Source organism: Lissotriton helveticus, chromosome 5_1, assembly GCF_964261635.1.
Source record: "Lissotriton helveticus chromosome 5_1, aLisHel1.1, whole genome shotgun sequence".
NCBI classification, from domain to species: Eukaryota; Metazoa; Chordata; class Amphibia; order Caudata; family Salamandridae; genus Lissotriton; species Lissotriton helveticus.
Genome location: NC_136065.1, coordinates 1,032,177,068 through 1,032,195,479, shown reverse-complemented (window position 1 = coordinate 1,032,195,479; position 18,412 = coordinate 1,032,177,068). Strand labels below are relative to the sequence as shown.

The 18,412-nt window shown below is 44.1% G+C and overlaps 1 protein-coding gene across 3 annotated transcripts in view; it reads left to right on the top strand.

Annotated features, from left to right (window-relative positions):
• The window catches only part of R3HCC1L (R3H domain and coiled-coil containing 1 like), an 866,695-nt gene that overhangs the window by 779,180 nt on the left and 69,103 nt on the right, over window positions 1–18,412 (top strand). For all 3 annotated transcript variants that reach the window (XM_078643564.1, XM_078643562.1, XM_078643563.1), the window contains exon 5: window positions 1,298–1,368. In XM_078643564.1, coding sequence (XP_078499690.1) covers window positions 1,298–1,368 — 71 coding nt within the window. The remainder of the gene's footprint in view (window positions 1–1,297; window positions 1,369–18,412) is intronic.

The window sequence follows — 18,412 nt, the reverse complement described above, 5'->3', positions numbered from 1 at the left end:
CGTGTCATGATGACGCACAGCCGCCGCGATGCCTCCCAACCGTCGCTGAGAAAGATTCGTTGCTGAGGCAGGGATGGTCGGTGTACGGCTCAGACTCACGGGGCTACCTAGCCCAGCTGTGAAACACAATAGTCACCTGTGAACGGTGACACTGAAAAGAAGCTTTTTCTGCACTTTAGATTGGGTTATTTACGGAGGTCCACGAACATGTTCAAAGACTGACATTTGAGTTTGTTTATTTTGTTTATGAATCTGAATAACCGCAAATGACAGTTCATGGTTGGCAGTATATCGTCCCGATTACATTCAGTTGAGCATAAGTGAATCTCAGCTTTAATTAATAGAAGGATGCCATCTAAGTATATCTAATCAACAAGCACAACCAGCGAGAGGGGGGGGCAGGAGAGCAAGCACAAGCAACGAGGGGGGGTCGGAAAGCAAGCACAACGAGTGGGGGTCGGAAAGCACGAGGGAACAGACGCACAACGAGGGAACAGACGCCCAAAAACTTACCGGCTCAGGGGGGTGGGGGGGGGGGGGAGTCTCTGTCTCTTGCGTGGCTGGTCAGACTACGCCATGACACCACCATCTTTCTCCGAGGCGAAGCAGAAATGCCTCGGAGAAAGCATCGTCATTTTCAGATTCGGGGGCGTGCTTTTCTTTCTCTCCTCTTCCCATTGGCTGGAAGGTAAAATTCCAGCCAATGGGAAGAGGGGAGAAAGAAACTAAAAAAACACACCCCCAAATCCTCAAAAGACGGGGCTTGAACCGAGTGACGCCCCTCTCCTCCAATGGCTGGCCAGCATTTACGAGGCCAGCCATTGGAGAAGAGGGGCGGGTTCAAGCCCCACTCTCTGAAACATCAGTTTTCTCCCAACGAGAGCTGCGCAAGCGCAGCCTTCGGTAGTCGAAACCTAAAAATGTCGATATGACTACCTAGTTTTACTGGTGGCATTTTGTCTTGTTAATTGTGCTCCCCTACAAATCATTGAACCAGTTAAATTCTCCTACATATGTTTTAATTACTGTGACAAGTAAATGCTGATATGTTAATTTCAAACCATATTATGATGATGTATTTAAATGTGTTGATGGCATCGTCTAGATATAGATAGACATAAGAGGGTGTAGGTTTACACCATGTTACAATTGCATTTGTAAATAATGTCAACACTGTTGGTGATTTAATTTAATCTTGTCTACTAAACAAAATGCAGTGGCTCAGTGTTTCTCCAACAGTGTTGTTTGTACTCAAATTCATTTGCAATTGAAAGCAGCTGTATTTATTTTATTGCAGGAAGAGAGGATTTGACATTAAGTGGGTTGATGACACGCATGCTCTTGGAATTTTCTCCAGCCCTGTAGCAGGTACCAATAATGTTGTTTTTTCCGATTTGTTATTCCCTTATTCAGATAATTAAAGATGCGTTTTCTACTGAGTTAGCTTATTATCATCCCATTTCATTTTGTATGCCCTAGCTTCACGTTTTTGTGCTTTCATCTTGTTCAGATGCATATAAGTATAATGTATCTGAGAGGCCCCTTCCACCAGATTCATAATACAGTACTCCCAGTACAGGAGGTAACCAGAGATATTTTCCGTAATATACAGTATATTTTTCATCTGAAGGCCTGAGTGCATGTGTGATAAATCTTCTGGTCCTTTCAGGTTTACCTGCTATAAATCTCTACAGGCAAAATATGATTGGGCCTGCTCATTCACTTTTCTCCTACCCATAAAGTTATGCTTTTTTGTCCCAGTACTAAAATAAGGTACCCCTTAATCAAGATTGTGTGGTCTGGGAGAAAAGAGGAAACAAACACTGCAAATATATAGACCTCCCACTCGACCACCCACTAATTCGCTTTGGCCAACACTGGCTCCATTGGGCTCTCTCTCTATGATATGAAATGCAACAATTATACTTACAGAGAATGTATACTTTCTTAGAAAAATATTTTTATTGTATTTCTTTATCTCTTTTTTTCTTTTGTTTTTATAATACCATTCAAGTAATGAATGAAACATTTTTTCTTTTTTTAACAATCTGTATATGCAAAAATTCAAAAAGGCATGTTTGATACCTATGACCAATTAGCAGATCGAGATATAATGACTAATACAATAAATACTGTCAAATTAACCAGTGTATGAAAATCCCCTTACCAGAAACACAATCGTACCAAACTCACCTACAGTCAATACATATCACACAAACTCATACATAAATCATGATGTATTAAATCTTCTTAAATGTCTATGGCTATGCAGCCTGCTGGCAACAACCAGGCCAACACACGTTTCGGTGGTAAGCTGATTTGGACCACCTTCTTCAGGACCGCTTACTATTATAAGATTAAATGCAGCGGAGGTATGGTAAGCGATCCCTTAGTTCTAGTCCAGCTTGTTTGCAGTTGTGCATGTGAGCACTCAGATGTTCTTCTTTGTCTCTGATCTCCCCTATGGCAGAGGCTGGCTTATGTCAATTGTCGTTGCACTTAGGGTACTCTGTTATTCTATAATTAAATTATCCTTTCTTTGGCCGTTGAATTCTTTTTAATTTCTCATCTGATTCAGACTGGCTTTAGGCCATGTGTGACATTACTGCACTAGTCGCTGTGGCTACAGTAAACTCAGTAATTAATACTCCTGTTGGTTATCACTTTTAAAAATATGTCACACGAGTGCCGTATCCTGAGTTATAGAACCGCAATAGATTCTTTTTAGAACTTAGTCTCTGCTCTGTGGCATGCTTCTGCCTTCTCCACTTGCCTTGCCTGAGTCTATTTGCCCCACCATTCTCTTGCTTTGCCACGGGTCGAAGGCTTCAAAGAAAGAAAAAAAAGCTACCCTGTTATCAGACGTTGCTCTGGATTTTTGTTCAATCAAGGTTAATTGTGCCTCCTAAAATATGGCTGCCTTACCCCGTAGCAAAAGGAGTTGCCTTGAGTAATACAATCAAAATGTAATTAACCGCATGCGTGCGGGCGGAATTCCGCTCGCACGCTGAGATTTGCGGAACCGCATGTTACGTGACGAGCTGGGCTCGTCATGAGCGTGCGAGGAGGCTACCTCATGACGAGCCCAGCTCGTCATGAGCGTGGAAGGGGTTAAGAAACACAACTTTTTGAGAAGTTCTGTACTTACTCGGGGAGTTGAGTGTGTGGGGTATTGACTCCGAATTTAAAAGCAAACAATAGAGCTCTTAATAAATCGATTGTCCAGCCAGTGCTTTATCTTAGTTAGAAAAAGTACTCTAATCTATTCGTAACAGTACTGCACAAGTACAGGGATAGCGATACATGAATACCTTAATCAATTTTGAGAAAATGGAGAGTCACTGCAGTGATTGATTGATATGGCTTGTGGCACAGCAGTGATTGCTTGATAAGGCTTGTGCCTCAGTCTGTATGTGTCTTGTGCCCTCTGTTGGGCCTGCAGTACTGTGATGGCAAAATAGGAAGTGCTCAGTGTGTCAGTGATCACCAGTGGGAATATTACCTCAAGATTACTGTGCTGGTGTATTTAGACCATGGTCTCTACCAGACACCTCCTTGGATTGCAAAGCGGTTGCAGCTCTTCTCCCATTGGTCATAAGCCCAAACAAACACTCCACACAAACTAACGGAGAGCCTACCCTAAGATTTCTCAATACTGGTGATGTGGGAATCGAGGTTGGGACTACGGATGTTTCTGGACACCCTTCACTCTGATCCCCAGGGGTCACCATCACCATTAACGGAGCACTTATAAAGACTGCCTCAGGTTTAGCACAGTACTTGTAAAAACACAATTTCTGGTATGTTTCAAAGTGACGCACTGGCTTTATTTCACCCCGGAAGTGATAGAGCTCAGCTACATATACACACCACCACTACAACTCAACATCAGTTTAGTTCTTTCCGCACTCCGTGCTCCCTTTTCATCGGTTAACAAATTCCTCCTAAAATCTCTCCCACTGTGCAGTGTAAGGGAATAGTATCCTAACCGAAGACTACAACGTTCAAACCTTGTTGTGACTGTCAGAAAATGATTCCATTGACGGACCTGCACAAGGTGTGCCTCATATGTTTTGGCTTGGGCACAAAACCAAGCCATGCAAATAATGTGCCTTCATGCATCCAGAGGCGATCCAGGATTGTAAAGCAACGTTTTACATCACTGAACATCTAAAAGTCACAGGCCTTGTTCTCCAAGTCTAGGGCTCCGACTTATTCCCACTCTTGAAGCCACTACCACATCAGGTCCTCTATGCAGTCGAAGTTCAAGTCTAAGAAGAATCAAAAGAAATCGAAACAGGTTTGAGCCCATCCTGCCACTCTGCTCAAAGAGAAGTCGGGAAGGCGTCAAGGTGCCTATCGAGCTCACTCCCAATCTGTGATCGCAAAGTGGATTCCACAACTCGTCCCGGTGCTCCATGAATTCCTACCGACCAGTGCCGACTCAACTGCAGGTCGAGAACTTTAGAGAGAACATGCTGTGTATTTGTGGCCTCATCTGACTCTTTCTGACATGCCTTTCGGCCCCAATGATCCACAGGTGCCTCCAGGTGAATCTGTCTTATGCACCGCCTGTACCCGTAGAACCTACCTTGGACCCTCCACAGAGTCTGGCTCAAACTTCCATTCCGGCTCCAAGATCTGCATCAGTACCTTCTCCACCAAGACCAATCACAGCTGCGCCGGAGGTCAAACCCCTGCCGACTCCCATATCCGACTTTGAGCTGAAACCACTTCAACCGCGACCAAGGTCACGCTTTGACTTGACTTCACTCTAGCTTAGCCAGTTCCCATACGCTCTGATTCTGGTCAAAACATTTCCTCTTCCATGAAGCCTTCCTCGGAGGCGTCATCAATCGGATAATGACAAAGGTGAAAGTTGTGATGATGATGTTCCCCGACACTATGAATTTGATTATATTTTCAGGGACTACCAGTGGGCCAGAGCACTGAAATTCCTCCATACCTCCAATGAAATAGGATTATTTTCACCTTTTGGACCCCCAAAAGGGAAGGAAATCACTTCATTTTCAGTAGTGCTCAGACATACAGCTGAGGTTCAGGACCTACAGCTGCCTTCAGTTGAAGTAGAGACACATGTCCTTAATGAGCTTTGCACCTTGGTCCGGCCTCAGTTGAGCCTTTATTTCCATGTAATGAATCCCTTATGGGCACCTGGATGAAGTCTTTCTCTAGCCTACCAGTGAACAGGCAGGTGACCAGGTGCCACAGACTGGTGCCAGGTAACTTGGACTTTCTTAATCAGCATCTGACTTCTGAAAGTTTGGTTGTCCAAGCTAAGTAAGGTAACACCAGAATCTTAATGCGTTCTTCACCACTCTACCAGATAGAGTAAAAAAGAATTGAGGCGTTCAGGAAGCAAATGTTCTATTCTGGCATTTTAGCAGTCAGTCCAGTCTGCCAATTAGGCGGTTATGCACAATGCCCAGTGAGATCTTGCTAGGGGTCCTGGACGAATTTTGAGCCCCTACAGCGCAAACCATTGCCAGGATGTAGCAAAATGTAATTACGGCTGTCCTGGATAATTCCGACTGCTTAGGGCATGCGCTGTCAAAAATAATGGGGTTACCCCATGTCCCTCAGAACCTGGGTGTATAATGTTATGAGCTACAATGAGTCCTATTGGTTATCTCAATTGCTTTGTGTAATTGAAATGGTATCTAGAATATATCACCAATGTATGATGACCAATCTATGGTCAGGAAAATTGAGTAGACAATATCTACAACATTGGAGTATGGTCCTATACTTTAGCCATGTTTAGCACTCCATAATACAAATCAATAAAGAATGAAATAAACAACACACAACATTACTTATTGCATATATTCATAATCATATATCCAAATGTAATACACTGTTTTTTTCTTATAAGGCTGTCACAACACTAATATAAAGCAGACAAAGTGAAGTAGTGAGAGAAAGTGCAAAAGTGCTTAGCAGCACAATACAGAAGTTGAACATAAAACACAAGTAGAGAAAATGTATGTCCTTTCTGTATTGACTAGTTCAACATCCACCCTACCACATCTTTAATTCCATTTAGAGGATAGTTGACCCAGGACATGAACTGATAAATTTGTCGTCGACGTTTCAACCCTTTGTGTATTTGTTAGTTCTTGCACATCATGGCGGGTCTTCCTCAGGACTAGTAAAATAAGGACAGCCAAGCCGTGGAAAATCCACAGCCTGAGATCTGTCAGTATCCCATAGTTATCTTCCAGCAAGGGTAGGTATTTCCAAAATCACTTTACCCAAAATGTATCCAAAGTTCACTTATTAGAGATGGAAAGATCAATGATTCCTCCAGATTGGGGCATTCTTTATAAGGATTGACATTTCTTTATTAATAGTCCAAGGTTAACTGTAAGGAGTGTAGCTAATTGCAGCTCTGTGAAACCTAAAGCCAAATCTGCAATGACTCCCTTCTCAAAATAAACTCATCCCGCAGCGCATAGAGACCCATCAGGGCAGGCTCTAAGCACTAGTTTGGTGCTCCACTGCCCTGTGGAGAAGCCGTCCACTGGCTTTTCTGGGGACACGCAGGCATCTCTAATGAGTATGCCTTTTGATGGGTCCCATCTCTTTGGCAAAAAGGTTGATTCTGCCCTTGAATGCTTTAAACGATGCAGAGCCGCAGCACATTCCTTGGGGCTTTCAATCCCTACCCGAAAGTTCTTAAGTTCCAATCCTTTTGAGGCTACTCCAGAGATCTAGCATACAGGCATGCCAGGCCCGTCACCACTCCACCATCACCCCAGTCCTTTTGTGGCTGGGGACAGTCAGGCAAACATCCTGCAGGTTACCAGCAACTCCACTCCACTCCACTCAGTTCCCCATCTCTGTGGCATCGTCCTCTAAGCCGCTTTAGATTTCTCTTAGCGGTGCACAACCACCATGTGGGAGGAAAGATCCAAGAATGTTTTCCCAGGAGGACCTTTGTCCTGTTTTAGATCTTCACTCTCTAAATGCCTTCATGCAAAAGAACAAATTAAAAATGCTCACTCTGGCCCAAGTTCTGTCTGTTCTTGATCAGGGGGACTGTATGATTGGCAGTTCAAGGTTGGTCAGGGGCATTTTCAGTTTTCCGACGCGCCCCTTTTGCCTTACCAGCACCCCTTGGGTGTTCACCAAAGTTTAAGCTGTGGCCACTGCACATCTTCAGCGGTTGAGAGTACCAGTTTTCCCCCATCTTGAAAATGACTATTAAAGGCTGGCTCGATGCATTCAGTCATATGCCACCTCTAAATGACAGCGGGTCTCTTGACATAGTTGGGCTTCTCAATTAACGGGCCGAAGTCACACCTGACTCTGTTGCAGAGGCTCGCCTTTATAGGAGCCCTTCTGGTCACAGTGCAGTTCAGGGCCTTTTGTTGCTCACAATGAGTCCGGTACATTCAGGTTATGATCCTGCTGTTTCTGCCTTGGTCCTGGATCGCGGTTAGAGGAGCTCTAAGGCTCAATAGTCTGTTGGCCTCATGCATCCTGTTTGCCCACTATGCCAGGTAGTATATCCGGGCTCTGCAGTGGGATCTGAAATCTCTGTAGGGCCAGCTCCAAGGAAACCTGTTGTATTTCATACAGGTTTTTGAGGAGGCTGCGCAAGATCTGTAGTGGTGGCTGCTCGACTTCAACCTGGCCAGCAGCAGACTCCTCTCCCTTCCCTGTCCTGAGCTGAAGGTGGTGATGGTTATGCCTCTATTCGGTTGTGGAGGTCATGTGGGAAAGAGGGAGATCAGAGGGCCCTGTTCTCTGGCGGACGTCCGACTCCACCGCAGTCTGTTGGAGCTGCAGACTATTCACCTAGTGCTGAAAACCTTCCTGTCGTCGTTATGGGAATGCTGGCGCAGTTACGGACAATACAACCTCTATGTGGTAATGTAACAAGCAGGGTTGAGTGGGGTCCTGGATCCTGTGCCAGGAGGCTCTAGGCCTCTGGATTTGGCTGGAACATCGAGGCATTTTCCTGTCTGTGAACCACCTGCTTAAATCTTTAAACGCCAGGGCTGATGAGCTCAGCTGGCTTCATCAAGGTGGAGCAGAAAAGAGTGAATAGTCCTTTGCATTAAGATCTTCTATGCAGTGGCCAAAAAGCAACCACTGAAAGGACTGAACCTATTCACCTAGGGTAAAGACTGCTACCACTGCGTTGGCTTGCAGAGTACCTGGTCTTGACATCTGTCAAGCCATGATGTGGGTGTCAGTGCACAGGTTCACAAAGCACAACATTTAGGTATGATGGAAAAGGTTTTTTGCCCCCATGTTAGTCCTAGTTGGAAATTGGGTTACTGGTTAAAAAATTAGCCTATGCATCTGTTCGCTTGGCACAAAAGCTTTCAGGCTTAACTTAGAGGCAATGTGTAAAGGATTTATGCAGCACTTGAAACAGTAGTAAAGTGAAAACATAACACAAGAAAAATCCCAAGCCAAGTTAGAAAAATAGAGTAAATTTTAATTATTTGAGCCTAAAAGAACAAAAATCCAAGCATAAAGCGCTAATTGCGGTTACGTGGTCGTGCCGGCCCGGGACAAAGTCATAAGTTAAGGCTGACCGCAGTGGAGCGTGGGCTAGATAAAGAGACCAAGTTAGGCCAACTGAAAATAGCACCTTAAATTTGGGTTGGTGAGCATTGCGAGAGCCCGAGTCGAGGATGTTTCGCGCACCGGCGGTCCCAAAGCAGCTGCGGGACGAGGATGCAGAGTGCTGCATCGTCTTTGAGGATGCTGTCGATGAGGTGCTTGCCATGCGAAGGCCTGTGTAGAGGAGGCTGTGAGCTGTGATCGAGGTCTCGCATCAAGGATGTGTTGCGCTGCCTCCATTCCAATGGGGCTGCAAGGAGTTGCATCAATTCTGCTCCCAGGACTACGTCTGGGCTGTCAGAGCCCTTTCAGGCTCACTTCCAAGGGTGCAGTACGGGGGTGGCACCACTTGTGGGGGGGAGGTTAGCAGACACAGAATCCAGATGCTGGGTTCAAAGTTGTTGGAGCCTTTTCTGTCCCTGAGACTCTGATCAAGAGGCCAGCCAAATAGCCATTGCAGTCACGCGGGAGGTACGCGGGAGGGGATCAAGATGCAGGTCCAGTTCTTTCACTTAGGCAGCAGGGCAATGCAGTAGCAGTCCTTCTTGCAGAGCAGCATAACTATCCTTCTGAGACTTCCACAGGTCCGGAAGTGTACTGAAGAGTTAGGTCTAAGAGTCCATTATTTATACTCGGTGCCCACTTGGAAGTAGGAGAAGATTTTGGAGGTTTATGCCTCCAGAGGTGTTTGGAATTTACTGCCTCCCGGACGTGGCCCCGTTTTAACTTTGGTAACTCTATTTCTGGTGTGTTCTCTGTCCAACCGCAGATTCCTCCCCACCCTCGCCGCTCCCTTTTGTTTGGAGTGGCTCCTGTTTAGCATCTAAAAAGAATCCAAATTAGAGATCTGCACACTCCTACCTACAGTTGTTCGTGCTCTAAATCTGAGGAGAAAGAGTAAAGACAGAAAGTGACATAGATGGGTGGGGTGAAGCCTATGTGTGGCTTCACTTTGTCATTTTTCAGAACGGAATGTAGTCAATACAGAACTTTGCTGCACCGCCTAGTGGCGTGAAGGTAACTGCTATGAATATTTCTGGCTCCAGTCTAGCTGGCATGTGAGGAAATATTCTAAAGGTGAGTAATTTGCAGGTAGGTAGACTATCCACCAGAAAGAGCGTTACCGAAGGTAAGTAACTTGTTCTTTGTTACATGGTGGATATTTCATGGAAATAAATATTTTAGAAGAAAGTGTGCACAAAAATGCTAACTTTTTATAAAATAACCATAAAAAGGCAGTAGATTTAATGTATGCTTTGTAAATGCTCTTCTTAAGTGGATGATATATTGTTTAGTGATTATATTTTGTTTGGCCTCTTTGAGGACAGGACACCTATTGTTGATACTGTTTCCGTGTTGCCAAAAGCACCTGCTGATACAGTTAATACTTCAAGATTAATTTTCTCACCTATATTGACAAAGCTTTCTCTGACGATGTCACCCGTATTTCTGCCTGAGACTGTAAGATTACAGTAACCTTATGCACAAGTCTGCTGTCTCGTTCCATGTTCTAGCTCAAGTGTCTGAGCCAATGTGAACTGTTTAACCAGAGGGATAGCCCTGCTGTGATCTGGATAGTGCAGAGCGCAGAATGAAAGGGGAGGGAGATTGGAGGCAATGGAAAATGCAGACTATGATGGATGAGGTTGAATGGAGATGCAGTAACTGGAGAGTGAAGAGGATGTGTGAAGCAGAATGAGGAGAGGCACTTTTTTTTTAATGTTCACAGCTGCAAAATGCCGATAGACGGCCCTCTCCGCCAGTGCCTAAAGCCAGCTGAGCCAAGGTAGTTGGTGACTCAGTGGGGGTTGTCCTAAAGCCCCTTTCCGCGTACGTACGTACGTACGTACGTACGTACGTACGTGTGTGTGTGCTGTGTTGTGTTGTGTTGTGTTTGGTGGTAATAGCTTCTGTCAACAGCTAAAGTTGTCTGTAGGCTAGGCCTACAAATGAATCTGGTAAACTGGAGCTCTCCACAGTGCCCCACAAGATGGCACTATTTCTCCATTAATTTTAGGCCTTTAATATCAATGATTTTAGAATGCAGAAAAGTTATATTTGATTCAAATAGGCTATATCCTTTGTCAATGAAGGATGATGAAGGAGGTGTACTGCAGTTTTATGTAAGATACTTTTTAGAAAATAAAACCACTCTAAAGATGCTGCCCTCCTTTGTATTTAGTTAGCTTGAGGGTAGTCAAAACGTACCATGTGGAAAACTCCACATATTTTTCATACTCTAATGGCATGCTTCCAGATCTTAACAGCGTATTTTGTCTCATGTAAAGAGGCAAAACAATTTTCAGTCCCCAAAAATGAGTGCCAGTGGCCCCTACTGGCATCCACCGGCTCAAATTAAGCACTGGCTAAAACAGGTGTCCGGCTAACGGGTCCAGAGTAGCCACCCTGATAAAGAGACACCTCGACAGGGACCCTTCCACATAGAGATCAACATTGCTGGCCACATTTAAGTGGTTGAGCAAGTCAAAGAAGATAAAAATGCATGTCAAATGAATGTCTTTACTTCAGTGCCAGCTGGTCAGTTATACTGGTTCAATGAAGGTATTTCAAGGGCCCTTCATAATTTAAACCCTTTTTTGCCGAGCCTGTATGTCCAGAACGGCCAATGCACCAGGAGATCTAGTCTACCGCTTTTTCTGGAGTTGATGCTCAAGGGATAAAGTCTCTACTGGCTCCAGAGACTAACACTAGGGAGTCAAACCCAGCTCCATCCCTGAGAAGTCTCTGTTGGATGACCTGTCAGGTTATTATTCTAAATCGTCCTCCACTCCCAATGTCAAGCCCAGAACCCTGTACTGTGAGGATGGCAGTTGAGAAAGGGAGAACCAACGTGTCAACGGGCCAGGAGCTTAACCACAAGAAATAGTTCATGGCTTGATCCCCTTTTGTTAAGGCACTGTATTCACTTCTTCACTCCAAAGGCATGAAGGCTTGAGAAAAGGGGAGACTCTAGAACTCACTAAAATAAACTTTCAAGAAACCCCTCATCAGCATTATTTGGGAGTTTGTTGCTACATCACTCTTACTGCTGGCACATACGGTGGCGGAGCTGGACTTTCTTCTGTATAACTAGTTCAACCTCAGGGCTCTCTAGAGTCTTTCAGCAGCAGCAGTCTTTCACATAAAGACTCAATACCCCCCTCCCTCCCCCCCCCCCCTTTGGTTCACATGGTTGTGTTCCTCCCGCCACCACGGCCGCACCCCTCCCCCACAGTATTTTTAATGAAGTTGTACAGAGTACCACTTGTAATCTCTGAGACACCAAGTAAGGGTTTAAAGACCAATCATATATGATTGAACACAGTTTCTACCAGTTTTTTTTATTGTGAATGGTGAAATTTGAGCATTATTTATCCTTGTTCTGCACCAAACTGAGATTATGTTTCTGATGGATGCTTAAACAACCGCACATTCCTCACCTTCGAATATGCCCCAGACTGGATCTGGAGTGTTTTGTAGCAGTGCTCCTGTGCACCACTAGATGGCATTGTGCAACCCTGCACTCGTTTCGTACTATCCTGGGAGTGGAGCTACATATAGACGCCACCCCTATGCACAGACATCAGTTCGTTATTTCTGCGCTTTCTGACGCGGATCTAGAGCTCTGCTCCCTACTTCATGGGTCTTCCGATGACTCCTAAAACTTTGTTCTCAGTGTGCAAGGGAACAATGTCCCCACTGAAAACAAACGACTTCAAGTACATGTGACAGGTGTGTTCTAATGCACCCGAAGACGATTAGTGACTGGGAGGCGAAGCTGTATGTTGCCAAATGCAAAAGAAGTCTACGTCTCAATGCAAATCCTCCTCCCGCTCCAAGTTGGGTGCCCATTCTCGGCCGTGCGGCCTCTCCTGTGAACTCACTGCTTTCAACTTGGAGAGTAGAAGACTAAGCACAAACAGAAGAAAGCAAAGCGTGACTTGACCTCATTCTGCCACTCTCCCACCCAAGAGGTGTGAGATGGTCAAGATCTAGGTCGCACTCCATTGAGATCACTTGCCACGGAATGGATTACTTAGTTGGCTCTGAAGCACCCCCTAGTTTCCTGGTCCATTGTTGACCCCGCAACAGATCAAGGCCTTCAACGAGGCTATTCTGCAAAATTTTCAGTGTGCTTCTGGCTCCTTCTAGTGCGCCTTTGGGCCTCACTGAACCAGTGTCGCCTACAGTCAGGTTGCCACCACCCGGTCGCTTCCTGGTGCCGTCTGTCCCCTTAGAACACATTACCGGGCCCCTACTGACTCCTTTATAGACGCCCACTCTGGTCCTGCCACCCAGATACTGGTGCTGTCACCACTGATGCCAAAGGATGATCTAGTGCAGACGGAAATTTCAGATCCTGAACTGATGTTGACTCGAGCACGACCAATGTCGTGCTATGATATTATGAAGGCGCAACCCATTGTCATGCATACTGACTCAAATCAAATCAAAATTTCTTTATTCGACTGCGTGGAATACAGTCATAAAAGTTTCATAAAAATACACATACATATATAGAACACCAATATTAAAAAGATATTTCAACAAAGCTAGAGATCACTAGATGGATTGTACGTGCACAAACAAATGTGAGTATACCATTAATCAGAGACGTATTTACAAAGATAGGAAGAGGTGGGGGTTAGCCTTCCATACTTTTCCTGAATTTCAAGGCTGTCTTTAAAAAGTTACAAATGAATAAAGTCCTTTCACAGTGCAGCACTTGAAGATAGAGTTGAGCTGGTCTTATTTGCACAAAATTCATTTTTTTAAGGAGACGTTTTAAAAACATTTTCCGAGGTATCGTGTAATAGGAGCATACAAATAAAAAGTGTGCCAAATCTTGCGGAGACTTATTGTCGCAGCCGCAAGTTGGCAACACTTGTCCCCTATGGGCTCCACTGGGCACAGCTAACAACAGATGGAATAGATCAAATCGAAATCTAGTCAACAAGAAGCGCTCGTATCTGGAAATGGACCAGGATAGGTAAGGTTCAATTTGCAAACATGATTTAGTTAAAACATGTCTCATCACACTATCCTTCTTCAGTTCCAACTCTTCCCTGACAAGCTGTCGAGACAGCAGGAAAGCATCCTTTACAGATGTTATGTCATACTTGGATACATGCTGTGGAGTTAGGAAGAGGACCGGCCTACCTAGATCTTGAAGACAGTTTTTGATATATTTTAGCCATGGGATCTTGAGTTTCCCATCCCAGTTGAGTGCTTCGAGGAGGATGTTTTGGGTGAATGGAATTTCATCATTCAGCCAGCAATTAAGCCAACACAACAGTGGTTTTACGGCGATCTTATCCCCTAGGTGTGGCATGCCCAGTTCCTCATGAATGGAGAAATTTGCTGTGCTTTTTGGGAGACACAAGACTTGTTTTAAAAAGTTATTTTCAGTGGTGACAAAGCCCCAAAGTTCGCTCCCATAACTGGCGACGGCGATGCTTTTAGCTTGGTATAATTTCATCGTAGCAACCACTGGTGTGTTTCCCATTTTGCGCGCAAAGTCAATTATAGCAGCATTGGTCCTTGTTAGTTCTCCTTTCTTTTTCCTTACTGCTGGACCCCATGTGAGTTTTTGGTCAAACAATACACCAAGATATGAAAAAGTTTTTGTTATGGGTATTTCTTCCCCATTAATATGAAAAGGGTAGGATTTTTTTGAACCAGGACCTACCTTCATAACAAAAGACTTGGAATTGTTGATGCACAGGCCCCGTAGCTTCATAAATTGGAAAAAAGAGTCAAGTAATATTTGAAGGCCAAGTGCAGTTCTAGAGATGAGGACGGCGTCGTCTGCATAAAGCAGAACAGGGACGCCCTTTTTCCCTATATAAGGATAATCAGTGTTAGTTTTTAAAAGATGCTCCTCGAGACCATTTACATATAAATTAAAAAGAAATGGCGCTAAAATACAGCCCTGCCTAACCCCCCGATTTATTTTGAAGTCTCTGGTTACTTTCAAGTCTTTAGTATAACGAACATTCGCTCGAGTGTCACTGTGAAGATCAGCTAAAAAATTAATTACGTTTTTTTCAACTCCCATATTAAGCAAGACGTCCCAGAGTTTTCTTCTGTCGACACAATCAAAGGCCGATGAAAGGTCCATAAAGGCCATGATTAGGGTTCCATTTCTAGCCAGGGTATATTTGCCACTAATTAGATATAAATTCAGGCATTGAGTTATTGTTGAATGCCCTGGTCTAAAACCGTATTGAACGGGTGACATTATGTTGTTATTTTTGGCCCAGTTGGTCAGTCTGTTTAAAATGATACCTCCAACTACTTTGGTCACTGAATTTATCAAAGAAATTGGCCTGTAGCATGCTGCGTTGCTTCTGTCACCTTTCTTGTAAACTGGTACAATAGTCGAGGTCCCCCAAGATTTTGGAGCCCCAATTTTAGCTCCAGCATTGACAACCGCCGTAAGAATTGGGGCCCAGAATGGAATATTTGATTTAAATAGATCTGGCGGGAGGCCGTCTGGGCCCGGAGCCTTATTACTGGTTAGACAACGAATCCCCTTTTCAACTTCTTTAACTGTGAAAGACAAAGGTGCTTCCTCAGGAAGTTTGGTTACTTGAGTCATCTGGGGATCGTCGCTCTTGAAGATTAGGCTAAAATGGGAAATCCATTCATTCTCGGGTATGACAGTTCCCAGGCATGCAGCGTTGGGTTCATCAAACATCGGTTTGTTGATAATGCTCCAAAATTTAGAGCTGTTGCCAAGAATTGACGGGTCAAGCAGGGACTCCCAAATGTTCGATTTTAAAGTCTTTTTACGTAATGCCAGGGCTAATTTGTATTCTGCTTGCAAGATTTTAATTTGAGCAAGATCCCTTGGTTTGTTCTTAAGAGCTGTTTTTAGGTTTCGGCTTGCTACTGAACAAGCATGATCGAACCATCTTGGCTGTTGGTCGATTGGAGCTTTTGATGAAACAGAAAGCATTTTATCAATTCTTTGAGTTAGTACGTTGAAAGCAGATAGAATAGATTCAGGAGGCGTAGAGTTAGAGGCACAAAGGTACAGTTCCTGTTCACAACTCATTTTAACGGACTCATGTAAAGTATCACTATTTATCATCGTCCATTTCAAACGGCGATTTCCACTAGTTAGTTTCAAGACACCCGGGTCCTTTTTGTTTTCCCGTATTTGAAAGGGGCCCTTATCCAATTCCACTGAAATTGGATTGTGGTCACTAAAAATACTTTCATGTATATTGAATTTTAACACTGAAGTAGTCAGGTCAACAGAAAGGAGTATATGGTCTATAAAAGAACCGTGCTCAGAACCTTTGTATGTTGGGGTTTCAAAAACAAACGAGTCCACATTCAGAGACATTGCAACCCTCAGGTTCAGGCCATCTGTTAAATTGTTCATATTTGTTCCTCGCGGACAATGCGCAAAGTGAAGTCCCGACCTGTATCCGCATCCCAAGGAATCCAAAGCTGTCATGGTCGGGTTTCCACAGACGTGTGCATTAAAATCGCCGACAATTATTTTGTTTCGTGGTAATTTTACCAGATTGTCTTGCAGGTAGGTTAGGAGCTTACTAATGTTACACTCTCCTACTGGCATTAACGAGTTGTAAAAGTTAACTGGGGTTAGTGCAGTTTTGCCCCTACCGATCTCCAGAATCTGGATGTTCCTGTTGTTCGTCTGCTTGTTTTTTATCTGGGAGATAAGAGAGAGGCTAATGAATGTTGCAAGGCCCCCTTTTGACCTTCCACTGGGCGATGGAGTTGCTGGGACAAGGAAACTTTGGTAACCCTCGATGAAGACATTAGTGTTTGTAAGCCAAGTTTCCTGAAAGCACAGAATGGTAAAATTCCTAACGAATGCTACCCACGAATGGTCATTAACTTTTGTAGCTAATCCAGCGACGTTCCAGGACAGGATTTTTATGGAATTAAGGACGTTACGATCACTCCGTAGCTCTAAGATCGCATCAGATGAAGAATGCGAGTTTGAGTTAGGATGACTTATTATTGCTGACTGGTGAATATTGCTGCTATTTGATAAATTATGGGCAGCAGTAAGGGAAGGACTTCCTACTTCTAATATAGGTGGGGAAGGTGCTCTTAGTGAGGAGGCATTTTCACGACAGGATGTAATCAACTCTGTTAGATTAATGTTTGGAGCCACACATGGGAGGACGGAAGTACTTGCTAGTTTGTTAGTACTTGTTACATCGGTTAGTTCTTGGGGATTTAAACGATCCGATGAAGTACCAGGGATCAGGACGGGTGACAGTCAATCCACCTCATCCAGATAGTCGTAGGTATATAAAGCATCATATCTATTTGATGTTGGGATCTCATAATGATTTTGGTACAAGTGGGGATATGTATGTTCTCGCTTGTAGGAGTGTTGGGCAGGTTCCAGTCTCTCAAACGTTGCTTGAGGTGGGTAATTATATGCTCTGCCTGCCCATGCGTGGTCATATCTTAGTGGTTCTAAATCTAAAGACATCCCCTGTTTAAAAATAGGGGGGGGAGCCTGAGGATAGAGATATGCTCGGGGCATCGGAAATCCCTCTTGACCATGATGATAGTTGGTGTTTTTCCTATGACTAGTTATATTGCGTGGATAAAAATAACTTAGACCCATTGTGCGGATTAGGCTATTTGTCGAGGGGCTTCTCCAGTTTGCAATAAATTTCGCCTCTCCTCTTTCTTTAAAAGTGACTACAATGCAGTCTCCCTCTGTAGATTTAAATCTATGGCCCACCCAATCTACTCTCTTCACTTGGGAGATGGTCCCTGTTATGTGGGAGGGAAGTGGCCTATGAGTGGTTAGCCATTGCATGACCTTGTTCTTTAATTCCACATAGGTTTCTCTCCTGTTATCGATTAGTTTAGGAACCCCAATCATGACTATAGTATGTGCATTAGAGTCAGCTGGGAGGTTTATGTGGATAGGTGTTTTTGCCGTCATTGAGTCAAGCTGACACGCCCCTGATGCTTTAGTAGGGATGTTTGTCGTTGGTAGAAAGGAATGCCTCAGCGGCTCAGTATTTGTATTAACTACTTCTGGTGTGTAACCCTCCACAGCCCATTCGCTATATTCGGTGTCCTCCCTTGTCTGAGTAACTTGTGCATTATTAGTAGGTGTAACTATTACCTTCACTAAAGTAGGTGCTGCTTGTGTAGTTAGTGTTGGGCCTGCTATAGAAGAGGATTCCTGAGGTTGTAACGTTATCTCATTGACCATACTATCTGCTGAGTCGTTAATGTTTTTTTACAGATTTTGAGTTGATTACTTTGAGGTTTGTACTAGCTGGAACAAAAATAGAGGTTTTATCAGACATTTTTAGCGATTTAAGAATACTAGAGGATACTTCATTTTGTGTTCTCTCAAATTTCCCTAAGGCTTTTTCAATATTCACAATCCTTTTGTTGATGGGGTGTAGGAGAGATCTAATCATAGATTCTATATCACTCAGTGAAGGTGTTTCTGTTATAAGAGTCTGGACCATTTGCCTTGTCTGTTCTTTAGGTGAGCTACACCCCGCGTTGTTATTGTCAGGTCGAGGGGTGCCCAGGTCTTGAGAGGGTATCAGCAGAGGCCTTGTCATAGATACTTCAGAGGGTTTCACCTGCATGAGTTTCTGCCACATGTCTTTGATTGAACGTTTCGATTTACCTGGGAGGCAGTGGGATTTTTTCATAAGGTGTTTCATCTTTCGTTTTTTCTTGTGGCACTGAGTTTTACTTTTTTGTTCAGGAGTTAGCGTAGGTGCCGGTTGGGTGGCGGGTATGTGGTTTTCAATTAGAAGAACCTCAGGATCTTGTGTTG